This window comes from Semicossyphus pulcher, unplaced genomic scaffold (assembly GCF_022749685.1).
Source record: "Semicossyphus pulcher isolate SPU_LCO1_2020_fin unplaced genomic scaffold, fSemPul1.0.p SCAF_16, whole genome shotgun sequence".
NCBI classification, from domain to species: domain Eukaryota; kingdom Metazoa; phylum Chordata; class Actinopteri; order Labriformes; family Labridae; genus Semicossyphus; species Semicossyphus pulcher.
The window spans coordinates 5153664-5177992 of NW_027211670.1; the positions used below are offsets into that span (position 1 = coordinate 5153664).

General features: G+C 40.3%; 1 protein-coding gene across 2 annotated transcripts in view; it reads right to left on the reverse strand.

Moving 5' to 3' along the window:
* LOC138593115 (V-type proton ATPase 116 kDa subunit a 1-like) overlaps positions 1-22038 on the reverse strand; it is a 29850-nt gene extending 7812 nt beyond the window's left edge. The window contains exons 1-21 of one of the 2 annotated variants that reach the window (XM_069663973.1): positions 21970-22038; positions 20184-20346; positions 19911-19989; positions 19608-19705; positions 19266-19394; positions 19084-19166; positions 17602-17728; positions 17402-17484; positions 17165-17258; positions 15845-16057; positions 15236-15386; positions 14892-15031; positions 14629-14792; positions 14083-14173; positions 13427-13545; positions 12614-12830; positions 11353-11460; positions 10205-10312; positions 8449-8466; positions 2689-2806; positions 2353-2524 (exon numbers count right to left, since the gene is read on the reverse strand). In XM_069663973.1, coding sequence (XP_069520074.1) covers positions 2353-2524; positions 2689-2806; positions 8449-8466; positions 10205-10312; positions 11353-11460; positions 12614-12830; positions 13427-13545; positions 14083-14173; positions 14629-14792; positions 14892-15031; positions 15236-15386; positions 15845-16057; positions 17165-17258; positions 17402-17484; positions 17602-17728; positions 19084-19166; positions 19266-19394; positions 19608-19705; positions 19911-19989; positions 20184-20300 — 2429 coding nt within the window. In that variant the 5' untranslated portion in view covers positions 20301-20346; positions 21970-22038. Of the gene's footprint in view, positions 1-2352; positions 2525-2688; positions 2807-8448; positions 8467-10204; positions 10406-11352; positions 11461-12613; positions 12831-13426; positions 13546-14082; positions 14174-14628; positions 14793-14891; positions 15032-15235; positions 15387-15844; positions 16058-17164; positions 17259-17401; positions 17485-17601; positions 17729-19083; positions 19167-19265; positions 19395-19607; positions 19706-19910; positions 19990-20183; positions 20347-21969 lie in introns of both variants that reach the window. The other variant, XM_069663972.1, reaches the window with a different exon arrangement.
* Positions 22039-24329: the final 2291 nt, after the last annotated feature.

The window sequence follows — 24329 nt, forward strand, 5'->3', positions numbered from 1 at the left end:
TGAAACATAGTGTACCTTATGTGTAGACATGGATATTGTTCATGGTGAATTTTGTTGGAGGTATTTAAATAGCTTCAGCACCCAAGCAGCATTGCCAACTTCAACAGACCCAGGCTCCGTCATGCGAGCTCCAGGTATTGACAACGCCGATACTACAATAATGTATTAAGCACAAAAGAAAAAAATAGAGAGAGAAGGATAGAGAGAAGAGTTTGTGGAGAAAGGTGTGTTAACAAGAAGACGGGGAAGGCAGAGACAGGGTGAAGGGGCCCTGTCAGGGGCTAGCACTCACTCTCGCCTGACCGGGCTGTAAGCTCTACCTCCCCCTGCTTCCTCATTTTCATGAAGGAAGAGAGGAGAGAAGAGAAAGCAAGAAAGATGGGGGATTAAGGTTAAGGTAGGGGGTAATCGCTATTTATAGGGACATGGATTTTAGGGATGGCAAGTATTCTGGTTTCCGTTTTTACTACGTTTGTCGTCTGAGTAGCCTAATATTGACCAAACACGTATCAGCAGACTGTGGCGTATGCAGGAAAAACAGTGGGGAGAAAAAGTAGGCGGAATGTAATCTGCGGTAATGACATCCCAGCTCCCAGCGTCATCTGACAACAGTTTACCTTCTTATTAATCCATCGGACATCTGCAGCAAGTTCAACCAACAATCTGCTCTAGATCTAAAATTCAACCTGAGACAAATTCCCTTGACACTGTCACGAAAGCCGTTCAGCGTTCAGATTTCCCGACTTCCTCAAATGTAATTAATCCAACCTGTGGTTCAAAAAACAAGCATTTTAAAAGTAGTTTTCTTCTCCTCTTGAGGACAGACCTGATAAAGCTTAATTTTTACTTCTTACTAATCTGCATCATGATGTTGAAATTTCAGCAAAGTTAAGACCCGTTAATTAAAGTAAATCATAAGAAAAACGGTTTCTTTTTCTGTAAACAATACAGCACGCAGAAAAGGAAGTCTTGACTGGAAGACATTATTGCTAACCGCTGGCTACACGCCCGGCATGCTCACCGTTGTCCCCAGAGGCTATATCATCTTCAGACTACAGTGGATAGGATCCTAACATTAAGCTGATACTACCTACCCTGCCACATGGCTTCTAATGGCCCCCACAACTTAAACTTGTAGTTATGGGCAGTGAGAGCCATAACATCAACAATAGGAGTACCGCCTGGACCTGCTCTGTATGTAACATGTTACAAGATAAGATTTTGTTGTGATTTGGTGCTATACAAATAGACATAGATTTTTCCCAAAATGTTTGTTTTCTGACAAGAGGACCTTTAAAAGAGAACACACCCATTTAGGAGACAGGAAGTGTTTACTATTATGTACCATTGGCATAGCTGGTAATGGGTCATCTTATTATAGAGAATATTTGATATGACTTTGAAATTTGGTATCTTCTTGGTCCTGACTTCTGAGCTTTGTCTTGCACTATTATCACGACGGAATTGTCAGAAGAACATCATTTTTTTATTCGCAAATAAACATATTTTGATATTTTGATCTTTAAATCACTAGAGATAAAAAGGAATATAATAAACATTATAATATATAATAATATTATATAATATTTTTTATAATATTTTTTTGATTCAGATTGTTTGTCTTTCACCACCTACCCTCACAGTTTGTCTTCAGACAGAGAAGCCCAGTGTGTAAATGAATCAGTTCCCATGTGCTCATATAAATCGCTGGATGTATACTTGTATCTGCTCTTTGCTGAAAGGCATGTTTCCCTCTAGGGATACTAAACATGTATCATTACTACCTCTCACCATCACCTCCTCCTCATAGTTCTCAATCCACATCACAGTCTTCATTAATATGATTGATGATCAGAGCTTCTGTCTGTCAACATGTTAGAGTTAAACCAGTTAATACTCTATAAAGTATAGAGTATACAGTAATTAGTGAATGCCTGTATCCCACTATGGTAATCACAACAGTGTGCCCTTGATCATCCATGTCCACTCCCTTCTCTGGATAATGTCCATGTATCCCATAATGATTGACTTCCCTGTGTGTCAGTGTAGTTTACATCTGTGCAGGATGGATCAGCAAGGTGGAGCTGGTGCTAGGAGGCGATGGAGCTGGAGGGTGTGAGGTTATCTGGAGTCCTGTACTCTTCAGTCATGCACTTTGTGTCCGTTGTGTTGCATGTTACTTTCTGCATGTGCACTGAGCATGTTATTTGAGTGAGTGTATACATCGCAAATAACCACATCTTTAGTTGCATGCACAAAGGCTGTATGTGTTGAGAGTTTATGTACGTTTCATTTTTATATATTTGTGTATGTAAGTGTGTGTGTGTGTGTGTGTGTATGTGTGTGTCTCACCAGTGCAGACGCAGGGCATGCAGGAAGGCTGACAGACCCTCCATGATTAGCAGGATGGCAACAGTGAGGACGGCAAAGGCCGAGAAGATGATGCACAGGCCAAAGAACCCGCCCCCGCTTCGGGAAGACAGACCCAGGTGCATCACCATGCCCCAGAGCACCTCTGACAGCTCTGCAGACAGAAAGTGATGACAACTATGAGGTTTAATATTCATGTTTACATTGTCAAAAAGGATATAGAAAGTGTTTATCGAAAGCCTTTTTTAAATAACGTTTTGCAGAATAAGTGTAATGAAACTTTGCATTTTTGTGTGTTTGAACCAAGCTTTTACTCACGTGCATGAGCCAGGCTGAGGGCCCACAGGCGTAGGTATGAGGCTGTGTTGGAGATGCATCCAAGACAGTACTCTATGGTGTGAATGGCCTGGTGGACAGCTACGTCACCAAAGTCAAACTGTGGAGGACAAGATACTATTGAGTACTATTTTCAGATTACCTTTTGTTTTAATGAGTAACGTAACGTGTTACTTTTGCAATTCAAATAATCCGTTACTGAGAAAAAAAAGCTGTATTTCTCTTTTCCTTTTGTCGCCAATAAAACAGAAAATCCCTGAAGCTCTGTTTCTGTTTGTCTCCTACTTCTTGGCAGGTAGCTGCGCACCAGCAGAAGGTGAATACAGCTGTGTCAGTGGGCATACTTTGCGAGCTAACTCAACGAGCGAGATAGCAGAGAGGATAGCATTTACTTCATGGAAATATTTACACGGTAACGCTTTACAACTGTGTAAGTACCCGCGACTTATATAATATCGTCGCATGTATCAGTTCTTAAATGTAGGTATGGTGGAACAAAGAAGTGACAATTAGGAATTTTAGAGGCAAGGAGAAAAACGTTATACTTCAAGTATTTTGTCAGTACTGGGTACCTAAAGTGTAATTTAAAGAAATGAGAAATGATTTATACTCGTGATTCTATAAGTACTAGGTACTCACGGGTTACTTTAGAGAAAATGAGAAAATCAGTTACTTTAAGTATCTCCACTGTTCCCTTGTACCTACACTGTACTTACCCTGTAAGTACCCAGAAAGATGAGGGGTGCTGGCTGTATTATGAAGTTTCCACTTTTTTCCAGTAGCTTACACTGTAAGTAGGCTCAGATGAAGGCAAACAGTCTAAGAAGGAAAGCAACCGTCAACCAGAAAAATCAAGAGTTACAACCGTGACAAAGGGAGCCAACTGTAGATGTTTGGTTAAATAAGGAAGTGTACTCCCACTATTTCCATGTACTGCCAAAGATGCCGCCAAAGAGAGCAAAAATAAAATCTTCGAAACTAGATCTCTAAGGGTACTTACAGTGTCAGTAAAGGGAAACAGTGGTAACTTCACAATGCAGTCTACACCCCTCATCTTACTGGGTATTTACAGGGTACCTAATAGTCATAGAATAATGAGTATAAATCATTTTTCATTTCTTTAAATTACACTGTAGGTACCCAGTACTGACAAAATACTTACAGTGTAACGGTTTTCTCCTTGCCTCTAAAATTCCTAATTGTTACTCCCTTGTTCCACCATACCTACATTGAAATGCTGATACATGTGACAATATTACATTATAAGTCGCAGGTACTTATATGGTAAGTTGCGGGCCGTATTATAAAGCGTGACGAGAACATGACGGTGAAATGTAAATTGTGTCTGGAGGATAAGTGCTCGTCAGCTGTGAAGAGCTCTTATTCTGAAGTAGCATCTGCAGCTAAACACAGCTCCACAGCACTGGTGGGACTAAGAGCCTGTGTTGTATCGTTGTCTTTGAAACAGCTGTGCCTAACACTGTACGCCTCTGCCCAGTTCACTGTCACATTGTTAGCATGATAAAGAGCTGTAAAGATTATACTACGTCTGTCATTCCTGTTATTAGGCTGCAGAGTTACAGATTATGGCCCTTAAACGAGGCTCTGCAATGATGCTAGAGTCAATACATTCAAAGGTACATACAGTGCATACAGTAGCCTACACGCCGTCCTGACAATATAACCCACATGTAACTGGTTGAAAAGGGGTCATTTTAATTATTGGTAACGCAAAAGTAATCTAACGCGTTACTTTTCTCAGTAGGTAGGGCAGTAACGTAACAAGTTACTTTTTAATGGCAGTAATCTTGTAATAAGTCTTTTAAAAGTAACGTTACCCAACACTGCTCACAAATAATAACTAGATTTACCACAATCATCCTTAAGTCCAAGTGGCATTTGTGCAAAGATTTAAAGATATTCCTCCAAAGTGTTTCCGAGATACCATGTTGACAAGAATGGGACGGGAATAATGGCCAGAAAAGTGTATTTCCAGAATAAGATGATGTCACAGTGAAGTTGACCTTTGACCTTTGTGGGGACATTTTTGTGAAATTGTGTTTTCCTTGAGTAAAGGCCTAAATCTATTCAGGTCATGTTTGAGTGCATGTGGAAGCTTGTGCCAGATCTGTAGATCCGCCCCCCAGGTGTTCCTGAGATATTGGTAGATATTGGCACAAGAATAGGATGGACCAAAACCCCGGAAACAAAATGGCTGTGGCCACAGCTGTTTCCAGTGCAGAGGCATACACAAACATGCACTGTAGTAACCTGGTTACTGTAACTCCCAAAGTACATGCTGTACAATCAACATGGCCTTGCTCAGCTTTCTTCTCTGCTGCTGTCAGTAGCAAGTAAATCTGCATTCTCTGTTGTCATACAAGTAACATTAATCAGGCACTGCAGCGTGGTTAAGTATTGTGCATCCATACAGTCCTTAAATACATGCAAAGAGAACATTCAAAATTGGTGCAGTAGAGTTTCAAAACCAGTGTCTCTCATTAGACCCTCTCTGCGTCGTTAACTCATCTATTAACTCCACAACCCAGTAGGTAGCATTTTATAAATAGTTTTTGATTGTTTAAAGATAGAAAATGAGCTTAAAAATTACAGTGTGCGTTTAAAAAGTGTGAGTAGAAAAAAAGATCCGTCATCCTAGCTTATCTACAGCGGTGTGTAAAACAAACCCTTTCTATTTAACACTGAGATGATTATCACCCAGCTCTGCTATTCAAAATGTGGCCAGTAATAACACTGGTGGTGTTAGAATGACATGAACAAAGGAAATGACTTGGAATGGAAATCTTAATGAGTGACTCCTTTGACCTTTGACCCCTGCCTGAGCCTTTAGCGCTAATCAGGCAGAAGAAAAAGAGTTGAGACGTCTGGCTTGTTTGAGTCTGTTTCTTCTATTTTCCCAAGCAGGATCACAGAGCAGGGACATGTTTGTGTATTGTAAAGCCATCAGAGTTCCTCCATTCTCTCCTTCCTGTAGCAGACTAGCCTTTCCTGTACGAAATTAACAGGGAGGGGGGAAACATGAGAGCCTATTGCTCTGCGCTGTTCTTGTATGGTTTGGCTTGGCACTGGTCTGGTTTCCTCTTTCCATGCATGTCTTTTGTCCTTGGACCCATGAAATAGAGTTCATGGAAGTAACACTTATTGTTCCAATTCAAAGGGTCTCGAACAGAATGGCTAATGAAAACAACACCGGCTAACATGCTGTAATGGCATAATATACAGAGGCGAGTGGGTCTGATTAAAAATGTAATGTTGAAGTTACTGCAGGAGAAGTCTTCTGTCTTTGTTTGAGTCCTATTTCTATCATCAAATCGGTAAACAGGGTTCTTTCAAAATTCTAGACTCAAATTTACAAACTTCCGGTACATTTGTCAGACCATACTTGACACCATAATACATTGACACATAATTGACTTTTATTGTGTAAATAAATGTGTAAAACAACTGCTAACAGTTATGCTGCATTTTGGCTATGCTATAGGCCTACTTACGTATATATTTGGGATTGTCAGGCCAGCCACCAATTGACCCCTTGCTAAGCCCTCCCTTGAACGACCACTGTCCAATCATACAATAGCAAGCGTAACTATGCCGACAAGTCCGACAGCAGATATCCTCAAAGTTTAGAGGGGGGTGTTCCTCGCTTTTCTGAAGCCAAAAACTCGAGAGGAGAGATGTCGACATGGATAAAAAAAAAAACACCCCTTGGTTTGTGCCATTGTTGTGGCAGACTTGTACAGGGTTTTGTTGGGCTTTCCTGTTGTGCCTGTAGGAGATCCAGTGTTTGGATCAAGCCCACGATATGCGAGCAATATCCTGACACGCTTTAAACAAAATGAAACAGTGGGATAATTTAGTTTTGCAATGAGCTAAAACATATTAGATTATGAAAGTTATAGGGAGTCGTAACTAAACATTAGCTTCAAATAATACAATATATAGACTTACCCTACTGTGCAAGAACTTTGTTGTTCCTGTATATGATTGTCCTTAACATGAATTGTCAAGAAGTGAGATTTTGCCTCCATTTTTATGTCCTCTTCATTCTCAACTCTTCTCTGACAAATTATATTCTGGATGTAGCTTTCAAATGCATGTAGTCGTCCTTTCTGTCTACTTCTCTCTGATATTTGGGAACTTTTTTCCAGAAATTTGCTATTTTTCCCAAAGAACTTCTCACTGTTATAGTTGAAATCGCCATAATATTTACATGCCGTTGCGAAAGCTTGACATGCGTAGCTACAGTAACCAAGGGGGACGGGACATATCGAAGGGTCACTTGGACGAGGATCCACTGTCAAACATCTCTGCTCAAAGACAAATTCCAGAATGTTACATTCTGCGTAGGAACCCAGTGTTAAACTCAACAGAGTCATGTGATTTCAAAATAAAACATTTTAATGACAAGACTTTTGATCCGTGGTGGAGTAGGTAAATAAACTGCTCAAGGTACTTTCAGACTAATTTGTAGTTGAAACAGGGAATAAAAGTTAATTAAAGGTGGCCAAAGCAGGGACCTAGTACTGAAGACAGAGATGCTGACTTAAATATGGGGTATATTATAGATATATATTCTTAGTAAATTGTACTCTGATTTTGGTCAGCCTTGGAATCATTGTGACCCGGACTTGTACCAGTCTTTTTTTTGACACTTACTTGTCTCGTCTCACAGGTTTTTACCTGGGCCTGGTCTTTTGATTTTTTCTGACTCATCTCGTCTCGTGGGTATTTTTTTAGAGATTATTTTTTGGGGCCAATGATGCCTTTATTGATAGGACAGCTGAATATAAACAGGAAATACTGGAAGAAGAGAGTGGGGGATGACATGCAGCAAAGGCCAGAGGACGGGAGTCGAACCTACGGCCGCTGCGCCAAGGACAATTGCCTCTGTATATGGGGCACTTGCTCTACCCAGTGAGCCACCTTGGGAAGGTTTCATCCATACATACTATGTATGTCCATACCATCCATACTTGTAGATGTTTTGGTTGTAGTTGTCATGTAGAGTTTCATGTAGCAAACAGTTCTGGTTATGTGTTGCTCCAGGATCATAAGCATGGAGGGCAAATGGTGGCCTACAATTGTAGGCATTGTAGGCGAGATGGTTTTGCTGTTTTTTTATGGTTGTATGTGAAGTGAGAAGGTATTCAGTTAGATTTAAGAGCCAATATTTCAACATTGGCTGTCTCAGTCTTTGGTTTTGAACAATGCAAAAGACGAGGAACTAATGAGATGATATATGTATGTCAGTTAAATAACAACCATTAGAAAATAATGTAGAAAATGGGATGGAAATATGGCATTTCTGTTTGTTTCATGTGTTACACATGAAACTGACATCTGCCACAAAGACAAGATAGTCACCAACATCCCTTTACCCAACACTTGTAAGGTAAAATAAATAAATTATCAAGCAATGAAAAGAAAACTCCACAACACTAAAAGTGTTTTGCAGTTGGTATAAATTAAGACTTCAAGAAAGAGTTTCTGACTAAATGAGCTTTTCACAGCTCCTGTCACAGAGACAAACACACACCTTTACTATGACACACATAAACATGCCTGGCACTGGAGGGTTGACAGTGTAAGAGTGGAGGAGGTTTATGCAGATCAATCAGTATTCAAAGAAAGTAAAACACCACTTAAACCACTAAATGCAAAAACAGAGAAAACAAGACAGCAGCCAGACATGCTACGATGATACCAAATCCAGGTTCTTACCGGCTCTTCTTCTGCGTGCTTGAAAGTGAATAAAGGTCAAAGGTTAGTGGCTGAATTAAGAACATTGTTCTGCAGTTTCTTCAGCAGTCTTCGGACTTAAAAGGTTCTGACAAAGGCCTCCTGTTTTCGGTCTGTTTGGAATCTTTGGGCAACGCTTTCATTGTATTTGTTATATTCCATATTAAGAAATGTAACCGGCGAATTTGTTTCTTTTTCTTTGGATTTTCACTTATTTTTTAAGTTGTATCTGTAGTCATCCATCTTTTCTTTGTTTTTTCAGCCATAGTAGATTACTGTTTACTCGCAGCACTCACAGAGACCGGAAAAAACAGCTGCTTAGCTTTGCCTATCCTCTCTGGCAGACCAACCACTGCTGGGTGATGGAAAACGCGTCACTAACTGGGCACTGCTTGTGATTTTTCTCTGTGAAAGTCGCACCAGACACCCAGTCTGTAATACTGCAAATTCAAAGGATTTCATCAGTGGGCCATAGGCTCAATCACCATTGTGTTACCTCATTCGGCGATAGATAGTGACTTAACAGACATTTATTTAAATTAAAATCTTCAAGATTATCACTTTAATATAATACTTAAATACTCTTATAAGAGTTATGAGTCACTCTTATCAACACAACTAGTGTGTATCTTTCAAAGTTTAATATAATATTCCCTCTTTTCATGTCATTACTGAGCCACAGTGGAGGGATACAGTATTCCCAGGCTGAGATACCCACTTGATTATAAATTCAATTCAGGCTGCCAAAACTTTATATTACCTTCAGCTGGTTTTTAAGATGTGTTTTGCTTAGAAGTAGGACTGTGCACTCTCTTAGAATGCAGGCTTGGGACTGTGCAGAACTTTAAAGCACATCCAACATCTTGAACTAAGTTTATCCTATGCACTGCAAAAGCAGCGCCATGTGTTTAAATTCTTAAATAGCCAGCGCTTACAGAAAGCACTGATTTAAGTGTATGTGACCATACACAACTAAGAAGGGCCAATTAAAATATCCATGTGCCTGGAACAAAACATTATCTGTAAGTTATCCAGCTTGAAGACTGACTGACTCATTAATTAAGCAATATCACATTCTATATCTCTGTTGATAAGTTATGTCTACGTGGAGTATCATGTGCTTAGAATAAGAATGAAATAATGCAGCCTTATCTCATTACAGTTATGCAATATGTTTTCACAGCATAAACACTGAGAGATTTATTATGCGGGAGACCTGGGAGACACCAAAACTCTGAGTCACAGAAAAAAACTGGGGAATATTTTCCGAAATTCCACTCTCCGGTTCTCATGAAAACCACCTCGCTGTTTATGTTTCTGAAATGGAAAATCCATCTCTTATCTGCTCCTCTCCATTCCTGCTCTGGCTGTCTCTCTGCACACTGTTGTGCCAGCATTACCCACATGTCATGTTACTACGCAGGAGTAAATACTACTCTCTGATATGAGAGGAAAGTGTATGTTAAATTAGATTTTTTACTGGAACAAGACTGAGCTGAACTAAACTACGACAGTGTTCCTAAAATTGAATTAAAAGAAATCACAATACACCAACTTGTTTACAGTATGAGAATATATTGCAGTGTATTGGATCGTAACCCCTCTGGGGTGATACATATCGTAAAAAGCTACAGATACTATTACTACAGATAAAATAGAGAATAGTCAAAGTACTGTAGTCAATGGTAAAAGCATAGTAAGCATTATAATGTTATATAAAACTTAGTCATGGGCTCACCTCATCTCCTTCCTCCGAGTGCTGGGAGAGCTGGTCGTGGTCCATGATGCCAGCCTCGTCCTCCGTGGGCCCGTTGCCCACTCGCACCCCTCCGAACTTCTGCGTGCCCTGTTGGGTGAGTCCGGTGCATGATGAGGACACGCCTGTTTGCTCTAAAGACTGCTCTAGATTCTCTGCAGGGGTTTCTTCCCTCTTCTGGGACTAGATACAGAAGCCACAAGAGCTGTGTCTAGCTTAAATCAAGCCTTAGGTTGAACGCTTTCTTCTTAATTTGCTTTAATTTGAAGAAACACAGGGCACCCAGCACAGAAAGTGAAGGCTATCATTCCAAAATGATATCATCACTTAGGAAATAAATAACAAATATATATTTATATAAGTTGTTTTGCCTGACCATAAGCTTACTTTAACTGTTCTGCAATATTACCGCTGTTTTTATTGTTGTTGCAGGTCTTAAACTTATAAAATGGTTTCCAGCTAGCTTTATCTTTAAATACCCCCTCCAATGAAAAGTGTTAACCTTGTAAACATCTCCATATTGTGTTTTTCATTCAATGAAAACAAAGTCTCTGGATTTTGCTTTTTTATTATTGCTAATTTGACCACTTCTTTTTGAAAGTGTAACTAGATGTTGCATATTTATCATTGCTAACTTTATAGTAAAGCCCATCATTCACAACCGAAGCTAGAGGTGTACCTACATTGTCATATCTTGAAGTGAAGGGCCACCAACCAAGCTGTTTATTTAAGGAGTTGGGAGCAAGAATGTGTTTGAATACTGCAAGAGTAAATTTAACTAATTGAGATTTAATGAATTGGTGCTCTTAATTTTTACAGTTAGAGCAGTTAGAGGTATGAAGGCTGCAAACTATTGCATTATGCTCTTCAGGCAATCCATATTTATTAGATTTACAAGAGGCAGAACATCAGCTCTTAGGGTGCCCTTAGTTTGTTTTTCCAAAATTTTCCACCAAAATAGTAGCGTCCCCAAGGCAGGCTTTAAGCATTTTTCATGGGCACACAACCAACCACATTACACGATACAATGTGCATTGAAATGAATGGCAGAATAGAAGTGAGAAAAAAGGTTATAATTGTTATTCATCACATGTAGAAGTAAGGTTAAAGGTGGGGTCAGAGTCACATACCAGGTGCTTTTTCCACAGGTGCTGACGCCGAAGCACCATAGTTTTCACAATCAGCATACAGGGTACACATGCAAGGGCAATCAGCACCAACAAAACCTGGATCCCCATCTACAGATTCAAACAGAGAGAGGTTAACACGGTGTTGGTGACGTGTAGAAGTGATCAGAAGATACTGAGTGCTACCTGTCACTTCCAGAACACAAAACAACACAGCTCATTTTCTTTCTCTTCTCTCATTGAAATCGAAACATAAGCTTAACTTCGCTTCAATGCAGCAACAGCTCAATTACTTGTTTTTTCCATTTACAAACAGTAATATCTTAATCTTGGAAAATAACAGTTTTAACAGATTTATCAGTAAGCTGGGAGAGACTACAGGCACACTGACAGAGAGTGTTTTCTATGCCTTCAATCTTTCACTTCATCTGGCAACAAGGTGAACAAAATACTAACTACAGCAAATGTTGGCTCTCCATTCAGCTGACTTTTACATTCTCCTGTGTTCTGCCCTCCTTCCCGGATAAGGGCTGGGCGATAGAAACAATATAATGAAAAACTCTGACGTACTGTTGATAGGTTCGATAGTTTCATGATGTACCAGCCAATCTCACTGTAAACAGTTTTTTCGAATGAATATCAAGAACAGACAGCTCACCTCAAGTTACAGGCAGAGCAGGATTGTGTAAGGAAGCTGAACACCCACGCTTTTGTTTTGGTAAACCAGAAAGATGGAAGAGACGAGCCCCTGTTGAGCTGTCAGCACAGAAACCGGCAGCGAAACATGCACGAAAAACTTCAATATGAAGAGCTGTTGTTAAATAAAAAGACACTGCTGATAAGGTTTTGCTTCTGCAGAAATAGCCCAAATTTTTTGCCCCATCGCCCAGCTTCTTTAAATCAATTAAAAAAACTCACCAAACTAGGTATATACTACAGGTAACTAGCTGTGCAAAAGATATTCCAAAAGCAATAGCAAGAGCCAGAATGTTTTTAAACGAGAGCCCTTTAAAATGACATTGATCGCAATGAACTTATACTAACTGGAAGAGCCTATCATGTCCCTATCAGCAACAATAACTCCTTCAGAAGTATCACAGAATCCTTACCAACTCCAGCTAACACTGAACTCTGACCATAAGAAAAAATGCTATATCAATCGATTTGAGCTGCTTAGAAATTCTTAACCAGGGTTCAACCATGCTAGTGTTAGAGAGGGGCAGGAGGCTGGGAGAGTCAGCGGGGTGAATGAGGGAGGGGGCACCTGTCCTGCGTAGAGGGGCTTGTTAGTGGGATCATTGTAGTTGAATAGACACATGTTGATGAAGTGGATGAGCAGGCTGGGAGCATCCTTCGAAGTGAAGGCATCATAGGCGGTCCACTTGTAGAAGACAAGCAGGACCAGGTAACCAAACAAGCTGGACATGAAGACGATCTCGGGGATGAAGCCCAGGAAGATGTTCAGAGGCTTCTTGAAGTACCTGCAGGGCAGAGAAGTCAGTTAACACACACCAAGCTGATGTTATAGTAACTCTGCTATGTCAGTCATAATGGCCTGCAGTGGAAATATCATCAACCGGCGGATAATGTTAAGAAGATGGAGCTGGGATTAGAGATTACTTTCTAAATATACAGTATATCATATATTTACAGAGCTCAGGCAGCACCAAGAGCTTAGGCAACATTTTCCCTTCTTTTCTGTTTACACCAACTACACGATATATGCATTTCTAGAGATTCAACTCGCCGTAGTCCTCAGAACTTAACAGACAAGACGATACTAACTTTAACAGAGTTGCCCTTTCAAGCTCTCAATTTTCATTTTTCAGCTGAAACAGCTTGATTGTCTTTATGGAGAGACTGTCCAGAACTGTTCCCTATTTGTATGATCAATGGTAGCTATTCAAATCAGACACATGCTCAGATAAACTCTGTACCTCATTTACATGACACTGAGTTATAATGAAGTTGTTTTGAAAATTACAAAATATTCTTTATTTTTTAAGAGAGACTGAAATAAGCCTGTAAATTAAGAGAATGAAAACTTCAGGTTAAGGTGTGACTGTTCAGCACTTACAGGTGGTTGAAGAGACTGAGAGACACTCCAAAAATCATGTGGATAACTCCCAGAATCACAGACATCTTCATCTTGAATGAGTTCAGGAAGGTCAGCTTGTTAGTGGCAACGTTCCAGATCTGCAGAGATGATGAACAGCATCGAATGTTTGAGAATGAACGTTCAGAGGTGTGACTTTGACTTTTCTTTCTTTTTTCCACATTAAATCATGCTTTCATGCTTAAAAAAAACAGTAAGAGCTACTCACAGTAGAATTTTATGAAACAAAGAGAGTAAAGAAAGCATTTGTTTGCTACTATGTTAGGTGACAGATTAATCCGCATGTGGTGTTCTGGTGAGTATTTGGGGCAGCAGGATGGTGTGGGTAGGATTAAGTCAAAATAAACTAGTGTGTGTGTGTGTGTGTGTGTGTGTGTGTGTGTGTGTGTGTGTGTGTGTGTGTGTGTGTGTGTGTAGATAGACTGTATCACTCAAACAATACATGCAGAAAAACACTTTCCTGGCACTTGTTGACAGTGGGGGATGAGGATTAGGATACATATGCCGCATGTTTTTCAATTTTTCAGACTAAAGGTCAAGACTGCACCAGAGATAACAACTTCCAGCTATTTATTTAAGGTTATTAATGGTTAGTTAAGTGAGTGTAGAGGTTTTACCGGATCGATTCCCAGTGGATAAGGCCCGTTGAACACACCAGGGACAGCTGGGTCTAACTGAAGGACTGCATTACCATCAAGTGTCTCAGACCTAGGACAGAGCAGCAGAAAATCAATGAATGACAATGAAGCAGGCTAGCTACATGCTTGATATACAGTGCTATGCCCCAAAGCATACCCTGCCTTATTGTCTATTTTACCCTAAATTCACCCATAATTTACTGAACATTTTGCTGTATTGAAGAAACTAGTGGTTGAGAACAAAAACTCATAAAAAAATGTTTACTGAGGTAAAAAATAAACGAGGTCGGTTCATTTCCTCACAGACTTGTTTATCAGACGTATTTTTGCAACCAGTGCAGTCACCGCCTGCTGCTTTTATGCAAGAATGCAGATTTGAGACAATTCTGCATGGGCCTTACTTTTACAACCAAGAGGCTACATCCTCTTTTTACAATCTATGCTCCTGCCCTGTACTTTTCGCACAAAAAACACCAGCTCATGTGAAATCACACACAGTATCAATCCAAGCAGTTGTTGACTTACGTCCAGTTGGCTCCTTTGGTGCCAAACATAGGTCTAACACTCCATCCAGAGCCGAACATGTTGAGCGACTTGGAGAAGCAGTCGTTGTAAATGACACCAGTGTAAATGGAGAAGATCCCCATCAGCAGGATAATGTAGCGACCAGCAAACACCATGTTGAACATCTGCAGAGAGGCACAACAATGTGTGATATGTGTTTAGTATGTGTACTGGGAGGTCGGACCATTAAGCATTTGGTAACTGTATTTTACTTATTACTGTACCTCATTGTCACTCTTCTGGGCGACAAGGCGACTCTCTCGGATGACCAGGTAAAGGGCAGCACAGGTCATCAGCAGGCCGTGACCCATGTCACCAAACATCACAGCAAACAGGAAGGGGAAAGTAATGATTGTGTACGGTGCTGTAACACATAAAGGAGAACATCACACACAAAGCTCAAACAATCAAAACCACACAAACAGCACTCATATCATCGAGGAGAGCCTGAGAGATTTCCAAAAGTCGTCCAATAATGCTCGACTTTTTTGCTGCTTATCTACTCCCAGTTGTGTGTTTATCTATTTAAAAATGAAATAGCAGGAAGAGTTATTTAGTTTAAGATGACCTGGATTGATTTCCCGGTAGTTCCCGATGCCATAGGCGTCAACGATGTTCTGGAAGCCTGACGTGAACTTGTTGGTTTTGTTGAAGGTAGGTGGAGTTTGCTTGGTCTGCATCCTGTTGAGGATGGACGGCACTGTTGAGCCGCTCCTCTCCTGTCAAGTAAAACACTCACTCTGTTAGCCACATATAGTGTACAACTGATCATCATATCATTGGTGTTCGGTTTGGCTTTGTTTCTTTACTTTATCAATAAGGAGAAATTTGAACCATATTTTTTCTGTGAAAAATGTGACGGTTGCTGAATAACAATTCACCATATTCACAAGCCGCTCTATATGGTTTTTTTGGCTTTTGCAATTATTAGATAGGATAGGTGAAGATAGACAAGAAATGTGGGGAGTAGAGAATGGGGGATGACATGCAGCATATGACGGGCAGACCGGGAGTCAAACTTGCGATCAGTGCGATGAGGACTGTAGCGTCTGTGCATGGGGTGCCTGCTCTACCAAGTGAGCTAAACCAGCGCATGATTTAGTTAAAATTTTTTTTTTTTTTATTCACCCAATAAGGAAAAAACAGAGCATAATAAACAAAGGAAAAACAAACTCACCGTCCCTCTGCGCAGAGCGAACTGGATGGAGTCGAGGTCCGAGACAGGACACCACACCTCAGCAATCAGACACTTCTGGGTGACATCGATGTTGCAGAGGTTGAGTGTGTGGTAGATGGCCTTCATCTTCCTCACCTTGATGAACCACACACGCATGGTTTTGGAGGCGGCCTGCAGCACTCGCTGACGGTGGTCCTCTGTTTGATTCAGCACCTACAGAAGCAATGTGAAGCCATTTGTTTATATAGGCTGACCGGAACACTGGAGTAATATGAAGTCAGTCAAAGTTATTTCAATTCATTCAATTAACTAAAAGCTATTTTGTTTGTTTTCTTCCCTCTGCATGTTGTACCATATTTTTCCGATGGTCATGGCTCGTTGATATGGATATAATTATATAAACACTTAGAATGTGCAGTATTTACTATGTAAACATGTTGGCAAATGTGATAAATGGATTGATCATGCTGTACTGGCTCGCACACTCAAGCCATGTTTATCCACAGAAGTTGATTTTCTATGTAAACCTTAGTAAAATACTCTATTGTAGTACAGTGTAATTCATTGCATCTGGTTGGCAGTCACAGACTCCAGCAGACCTCTCAAGCAGAACCTGGGCTTTTTTCCAGGCTTAATAAGGGCAAACTTTGGGGAACCACAACACTATGAGCCAGGACAAAGGTCTTTCACAGATAAGAACTACTGACTGCCTGCAAAATTAGAGCTATTGTAACTTGATTGGAAATAAATTAAATCAAGGAAAAATGAGGCTGAACACAGACTTCCTGTCGTGCAAAGTTTCTGATGTATTTCTTGTTTTTTATTGAGCAGCAGTGAAACAAAGAGTACAAAGACCCTTTTGAATTATTAAATCAAAAACAGAACTGCACTGCTAATGGTAGTGTGCCCAGCAATGAGCCGGCTTATATTCCACAGGGCACGACTGCGTGACATTCAGTCTGCTACAAGGCCGCTGGAGCCGATGACACAGTGTGACAACGGAGCCCAAAGTAAAAGCACAAACAGAAGGAAAAAAGACCAAATCAACAAGAATTGAGCGAGCTAATCAAATCAGGCAGGCAAGATGTGCCACTTCGTAAAAGCTCTCTGTAGGATTTGAAACCTCTCAGAGGACGGAGCATCACAGGTGCAACATATTAGAGACATGCTTTCTGGAATAACGGCATCACTTGACCACCTCTGTGGAAAATGACTCTCACTCTACTTTGTTTTCATTTTATTAACCTTTCTTTGTTTATTCAATGTCTGTGTGTGATGCCAGTACTCTTAGGTAAAGATCCATCATAGAGACAAACATACCATCTGGAGATCATCGATGCGGCTGTTGACTCCAGCCAGCATCTCCTTCCTCTCCTGTGGGGTCTCTGGGCATGGGTAGAGGGAGGCACGGAATCTGGAAAATAAACACCCAACATCTCAGTCAGCTCACAGCATCCAACGCATAATGTACCTTCTACTTTGTACACATCTTTAAAAGGTTATTACGGTGATTTGATCTCTATTATTGTAGGACAAGGCCGGCAAAAATGCGCTCACCCCTCACAGATCTTCTTCACCCTGTTCTTCAGCTGGTCACCTTGGAAGAAGATAATGAACACAGATTTGTGGACCTGGTCTCCCTGTTGTAAAGCAAAGAAGTGTTAGAAAACCTAGACTCACAGATGATTTGTGTATCTTTTTCTTATACATAAAAAAAGTTAGTGTATGTTCTATCTATAATTGTCTGGTATGCTGACCGTGGCGGGGTCCTCCAGAGGGTCCTCGATCTCTGCCTTCCTTAGGAAGACGTTACCGCGACACACCCTCCACAGCATCCTCTCAAAAGTTGGAATCCTCTCCCTGCTGATCACTCCGGCCACAAACCTGCAGAGAAAGAACATACAAGTGCTCAGAGATCACAGAAGCAATTAGACCACAATGTCAGCCTTATTCCCTCATATTGTCTTTGGTAAGCAGGTTAGCAGACTAGCTGACTTGGATCACTACAAGAAATTAAACTTTATTCTTGATGTTATGAGACAAAGCAAAGGGGAAAATCTGATGACATTTAAATGACTTGAATACTGAAGCTAGGCCATGTACTTTATGCAGCTAACTAGCTATTTTAATCAGTAACTTAGTTTAATAGCAAGAGCTGTCACAGTATTGTCTCATCCTTTTTAACTAATACAACAAAGTTTGTTGTTAAAGATATAATCTGAAAGATTTTCATTTAAATAGTCACTCTCTCTCGCTGTATGAGGCAACACAATGGTGATTGAGCCTTTGGCCCACTGATAAAAGCCTTTGCATTTGCAGTATATAGTATTATTATGGACTGGGTGTCTGTGGCGACATTCGCAGAAAAAAATCACAAGCGGCGCCCAGTTAGTGACACGTTTTCCATCAGCCAGCAGTGGTTGGTCTGCCAGAGAGGGTAGGTGGAGCTAAGCGGCTGCTTTTCCGCTCTCTGCAAGTGTTGCGAGTAAACAGTAATCTACTGTGGCTGAACAAACAAAGAAAAGATGGATGACTACAGATACAACTTCAAAAATAAGTAAAAATCCAAAAAGAAACAAATTTGACGCTCAGATGAAGGCAACCGTCGACGATAATGATGTCTCCATCTTTCTTTTAACCAACTTCCTACAAATACCACAGACTGTGACCCCACCTGACCTCAACATAAAAACATTAACAGTGGAATCTGGAGGACTGAAAAATAAATAATCTTATCCTTTTACAAATTGTAATTTGTATCTGCAAAATTAGCATAATAATCAATATGATAAAAGATAGATTATGGAGGTTTTGACCACTAGTAGCGCTATAAAGCAATGTCTTTACAAGTGGGTACTAGTTTTGTTTGTGACATGTATGAAGACACATACATAATGTTACATTCCTGCCAGTGGTTAGTGCTAATGCGGCAAGTATCACAGTAGGATTAAAGAATTAGATTTACATTAGGTGAACCATTTTATGTGATGTGATTATTTAAATATTATTAAAATAATTTTATCTGACATAATGACTGCTTCATCTGCTGAGGGAATATTAATCTGGAGAAAGAAATATTTTTCAATTTGATCACTAATTATTGAAAATGAACTACTAATGTCTTTACTTGATGACTACTGCACACTAAAATATGTTTTCATGTACTGTTCATGATTCATAATTTTCCAACACATTGGGAGAGTCTGTATTAGAGAATATGATGCGGTCAACAGGCTTACCCCAGCCTGAGAGGGGCCCCACGGCCCCCCTCACTTCCCTCCATCAGGGCTGATGACTCCTCCAGCAGGTTGGGATCCTCCATCTGTCCAAGAAATTAGGACGAACCCTGTTACTTGAGTTACAGAAATAGATTGATGATCTGTTGTGCGTGTATATGTGTGAGAGGCCGCAGTAAGCAAACCTCATCAAAGAACTGCTGTGTTCGACGAAGGATGTGTTTGAGCTCCGTCAGCTCCAGGAAGTTCTTCTTCAGGGCCTCCTGGTTGGTGTTGATCTCCTTCAGTTCGTTCTCCAGTTTCTCAAAGGTGGCCTGTCAATCACAATCAACAGACACGCTTACTGTTGTGGATTAATTCCTGAACACACCGCTTTAACTTTTGTTTGTACATGTAGCTATTGTCTGAGCTTAAAATGGTACAGTATTTCCATTTCCTTGTCAAGACAAGGGTGCTACTTCCAAACTCAGTGTCTATGGACCATACACAGTAAGCATTTCAAGGAAGATCTCCTGAAGATTGATTACCTCTAGATCGATCATGTCCCTGGGAAAAGGCACCTCTGGATTCTCTCCAGTGTCAACAGTTGGGATGCTAGCCTTCTTGATCTCCTTCTCCACAAACCCTGTTCAGCAGAGAGAATCCATTACTCAATACATTACAAGAGCAAACCCAACATTTTCAGATACAGTGGTATTAATAAACTTGATTATTCTCTCATACATCACTGTAATTTAAAGACAATGTCAGAAGTTGATGCTTGACTGATCGTATTTTAAAACGATGTTGTTTTTGGCTGGGCCTGAGCATTCATTTGTGTTATTACTTACTCAGTTTCCTGTCCATCTCCTCACATCTCCTCACTTCATTCACAAACTTGCGCTGGAATACGTTTACATCTGGATTCAGCTGTGAGTGGGAAAAAGAAAAAAGGGATTAAAACCAAGAAACTGAACTAAAAACTTCCATATGCATTTTTTATCACCAATGCACATGTGATGTCATATAAAAAAAAGACCACATGTCCTCTTAAAGCTCTAATCTTTTTCACTGACAGTCACTAAAGGTATTATTTCTGCCTCAGTTCTAACATCCATACTCACATCTCTGAACTGGACCATGCCCAGTTCTCCCAGCTCGCTGACACAGCAGTAAGCTGCCTCCGACTGGAGAAAGAGCTGGGCCAGGGTCATCTCCTCGCTCCTGAACAGTTCCCCCATGATGAGAACCTCAGTCCGCTTCAGCTAAAATAATCAAACACAGCACCTAGGACAAGAAGAATATGTTGACTGTTTTTTTTTTACACAGTGAAAAAATCGAGAAACAGCAGAGGCAGGCATCTTGATAGACCACCTTGATAAGCACAATAACAACAACAACTCACACTACCAGTATAACACCATCCCATTCCCAGCCCCCAGCATATCCCATGATCATTACAGGAATGAAACAACAGCATTCAGGCACATATGAATTCAACCTTTATGGCAATTTCCTCCATCATCCATGAGGATATGCAGACATAGCCAAAAGCATAAAAACTAGAAGGCAAGCAAATACTTTCACACACTGCTAGAAAGATCATTAATAACAGCCTATGTATAAACACACATTTTCTTAAGGAGCTTTGACCAGTAAATCATATTATGTGTTTTGGCTTAATGTATTCGTGCTGTAGAACAGTGGTTCTCAAAGTGGGGTCCTAGGACCCTGGGGGTCTGCGAACCAAAGCCTGGGGGTCCACAAAATAATTATAATAAATGAATTAAACAATTATTAAAAATGTTCTCCCTGTAAGGGGTCCCTGGCTCCAAAAAGTTCGAGAACCCCTGCTGTAGAAAGCTCAAGCTGTTCAACATTGGTAAGAAGAGAGCCATACCCCACTAACAAGCGTTAGTGTCAATTATCATTAGATCAAAAGTGGAGAGGTAATTCAGTCATAGCAGATACTGTCAGTGTGGAAGGCCTTCGGCTAAAACATGAGACATAGCCTAATACTTCAGACATTGCCAAGAATATGAAGAGAATTTCCAATGGTGCTTCCCAAACAAATGTCTGCAATGTTACTATCTTTTTTTAAATTGATATTCTAATATTGATATCTTATTTTTGCACTCCCCTTCCCAATTTGCAATCCACAACCAACTGATATGTCTATTTTTTTCTTCATTTAATGATTAAAAGAACCCCAAATGTTTTACAGATATATAAACCAAAGTAGCCTATATGATTTTAAAATCGTATATCCACACACTGGTAATTATGGACGATAAGTAGCATTCTCATTACATAGCTGCCAGCTTTAATACTCCTTCATATATACGATACTGTTTGCTAAAGATGCTAAAGCTAAATACGGAAGAGAATGTTGACTATTGGATATAAGGAAGGACAAGCCTTTAATAATAGCTCCCATATATACCGTTTTTTTTCTTTTTTCTAAAAAGCCCCGTTAAGTTAACATGCAGAGCCGCAGAGCATCGCTGATGTCGCAGCATCCTCCCTGCTGCTGCAGCTCTGCCCTTCACTGCTCAAGGACGCCATGATGCTGCTGGAGTCCGGCCTACAGCTCAGTATGAGCATCTGTCTCCTCCTCTCACACACTCAATATGTCCGCTTTTATAAACAGGATACGATTTGTGACATATCCGAACAAATGCTTTAATATTTACGCTTTATTTTCTACAAAAACAGCAGATATTTCATAACGTAATAAATAGACCGTTTGCGAACATTAGGCGCGACAGCAGGTGACGGTGTCACATTTCACCATTCATTCATTCACCATCCATCATTCACAGGACTGAGGTTCATTGTTTCCTCTATGACAAACAGTGTGAAAGACTGATAAAACCTAATTCTAATATTCAAAAATATCTATTTACTCACCTGTTCAACCAACAGTTCTCTATCGCCTGTCAAACCCCCAGGATGTTGGATGCTGTGGTCCAGCAGGGCGGTGCATCAAGTTAGATACACTCCGCCGGAAAAGTACCTAAAAATAAATAACTTCAAAATAAAAGCATGATGGTTTCACTTGATAGAGCTTTTGTACATGTTATTATTGAACCCAAAATGTGTAATGTTACTGGTGAATTGTATCTATGTTATATTGTCAATCGCCCGCCTTGATGTTCTGTGATGCTGAAAGTTAGGCTCAAAGAGCCGTCATTGTGTTTTAAGTTGGAATGCCATACCGGAAGCTCATATGAAAAATCCATGAATTTGACACGGGTGATCTAGGATTATCAACCGTGACATGGTGACTAAACTGTAACATGCCATCCACACTGAATACATCTATTCATCAAAGGCATTTTTGAAAAGACACCCATAGGCTGCATCTTAGAAATCCAAGTATTAAGCCGTTCAAGGCCCCTTAGAAAAATATAGGTAAATTATTAGATTACAGGGGTAACATATTGTTTTAATAAATATCTGCTTCTTGTTCTTCTAACATTTTTGAAAACTAAAGACACTGCAGACACTGAACCAAGAAAACAGTTAAGTTAGTCCAGAAAACCTATAAGTTGCTTATGAAACTCAATATTTTATTAGTAGCATTTACAGTGTGCTACCTAAACCACTCCTCTGAATGTCCTGAGATTAAGGTCTACCAGATGTGGTGGAATAGTCCACAACTGGCCAAGTGTTGAGTCAGTACTAACAAGATCCTGTAGAAATTTTCCTCTTACAAACAGCCACAGTAGATTTTCACCCCCTCTCAGTTGCACAGGGTGCAGGGTTAAACCAGGACACTGGCTGGCTGCCAGCAAGCAATTTTGGAATCTTGGAACTCCTTTAATGTACATAAATTACTATGGCAGACTTCGACGAGACACAGATTCTGAAAGATAGCTATATCTGACTCGTTTCCAGGATGCCATGTGGTTTTCATGATTTGTATGCATTAGAATGTTTCTTGTGATTGTCATGGGTTTGCTTGCTTTGCAGAAGACAGAGCAGAGAGTGTCACTGAGATGCGCATGGAGTAAATATGAAGGGGAATGACACAGTGCTCCTCTTTTTGAATTGGCTCAAAAACTATGTTATGTAGCTGTTGAAGTTTGACCTTTGGCTAATATAATAAGTAAAAATGCTGTTACGATAACTCCATTTTAGAAAGACTGTACTCTCTGTTTCAATGTCATGGCTCTATGGCAATAATGGAGAAGTTGTCCAAATAAGGGCTAATTTAAGGGGCTATGGTGAAACTTGCTGTAAGTATTGCTTAAATCTATTTTTACATGACCGCACTGTTGGCAGCTGACTCCTGTGCGGACAGGCTCACAATTAGTAGCTGTTTTGGTGTTTAGTGTATTAACTCGCACTTAAAGACCAGCTCCAGTCATGTTTGAAGACATATAAAATGCTCTGCTTGAAATAAATTGTGTCCGATATGTTTTATCTGCAAAATATGCGTGGCAGGCACTATGCACATTTCCAACCGCCCCCTCAGTCGCGAAAACAAAACACGTCTCTGCCATTGTTTAGTGGCAACTTGTTGAAACTTAGCTAGCTTGAAATTGAGTAATAAGTCATAGTAAGGTTAACGTTAGTAGTCGATAGTGAGTTTGCAAAAGTTCTCAAGGATTGCTGAGGTGGTTGCCATAGGTAGCACATGATGATATGCATAGCGTCACCCCGTCCATTAACGGGATTGGCTCCTTAGGTTTGTGACGTCTCAAACCTGCCAATCTGAAAACGTGTTGTTCAGCCTGTCCTTGGTGCACTGCAGTTTAAAAGCAGACAGGCCCAGCCATGGAGATGACTGCTACTACATTATAAAGAGTTTATTCAGAATCAGAGGTGGAAGAAGAAGCCTTGCAATCTGATTAGTATTTATTTTAATAGGGCACTAAATGGCGAGGCTAACCACTAACATTATCATATTTGACAGTCTGCATACACAAGGTAAGCTAAGTTCCCCTATTTGTTCTCAAATCGATGAATGCAATGCTAAATGAGTGCTTTGTAGAGTTAGCTTGTGCTATATGATAACAGCACTAATCTCCCTACGCTAATGCTTGATAACCACTGGTGCACATGGTTCATCAACAGCCCGCACTAAACCTCAGGAAATAGACTATCGTGGTCAACACTCCACACAGGCTTTCATCAGCAGTCACCTCCACAGTCACACTTGGTTGTAAAGTACTAAAAAGCTGCCATGTGACTTTTTTCGTGATTGGTTCACAGAATTTATTGTGGCGTTAGAAAATATGCCGAATGATTACACTGTGATGTCA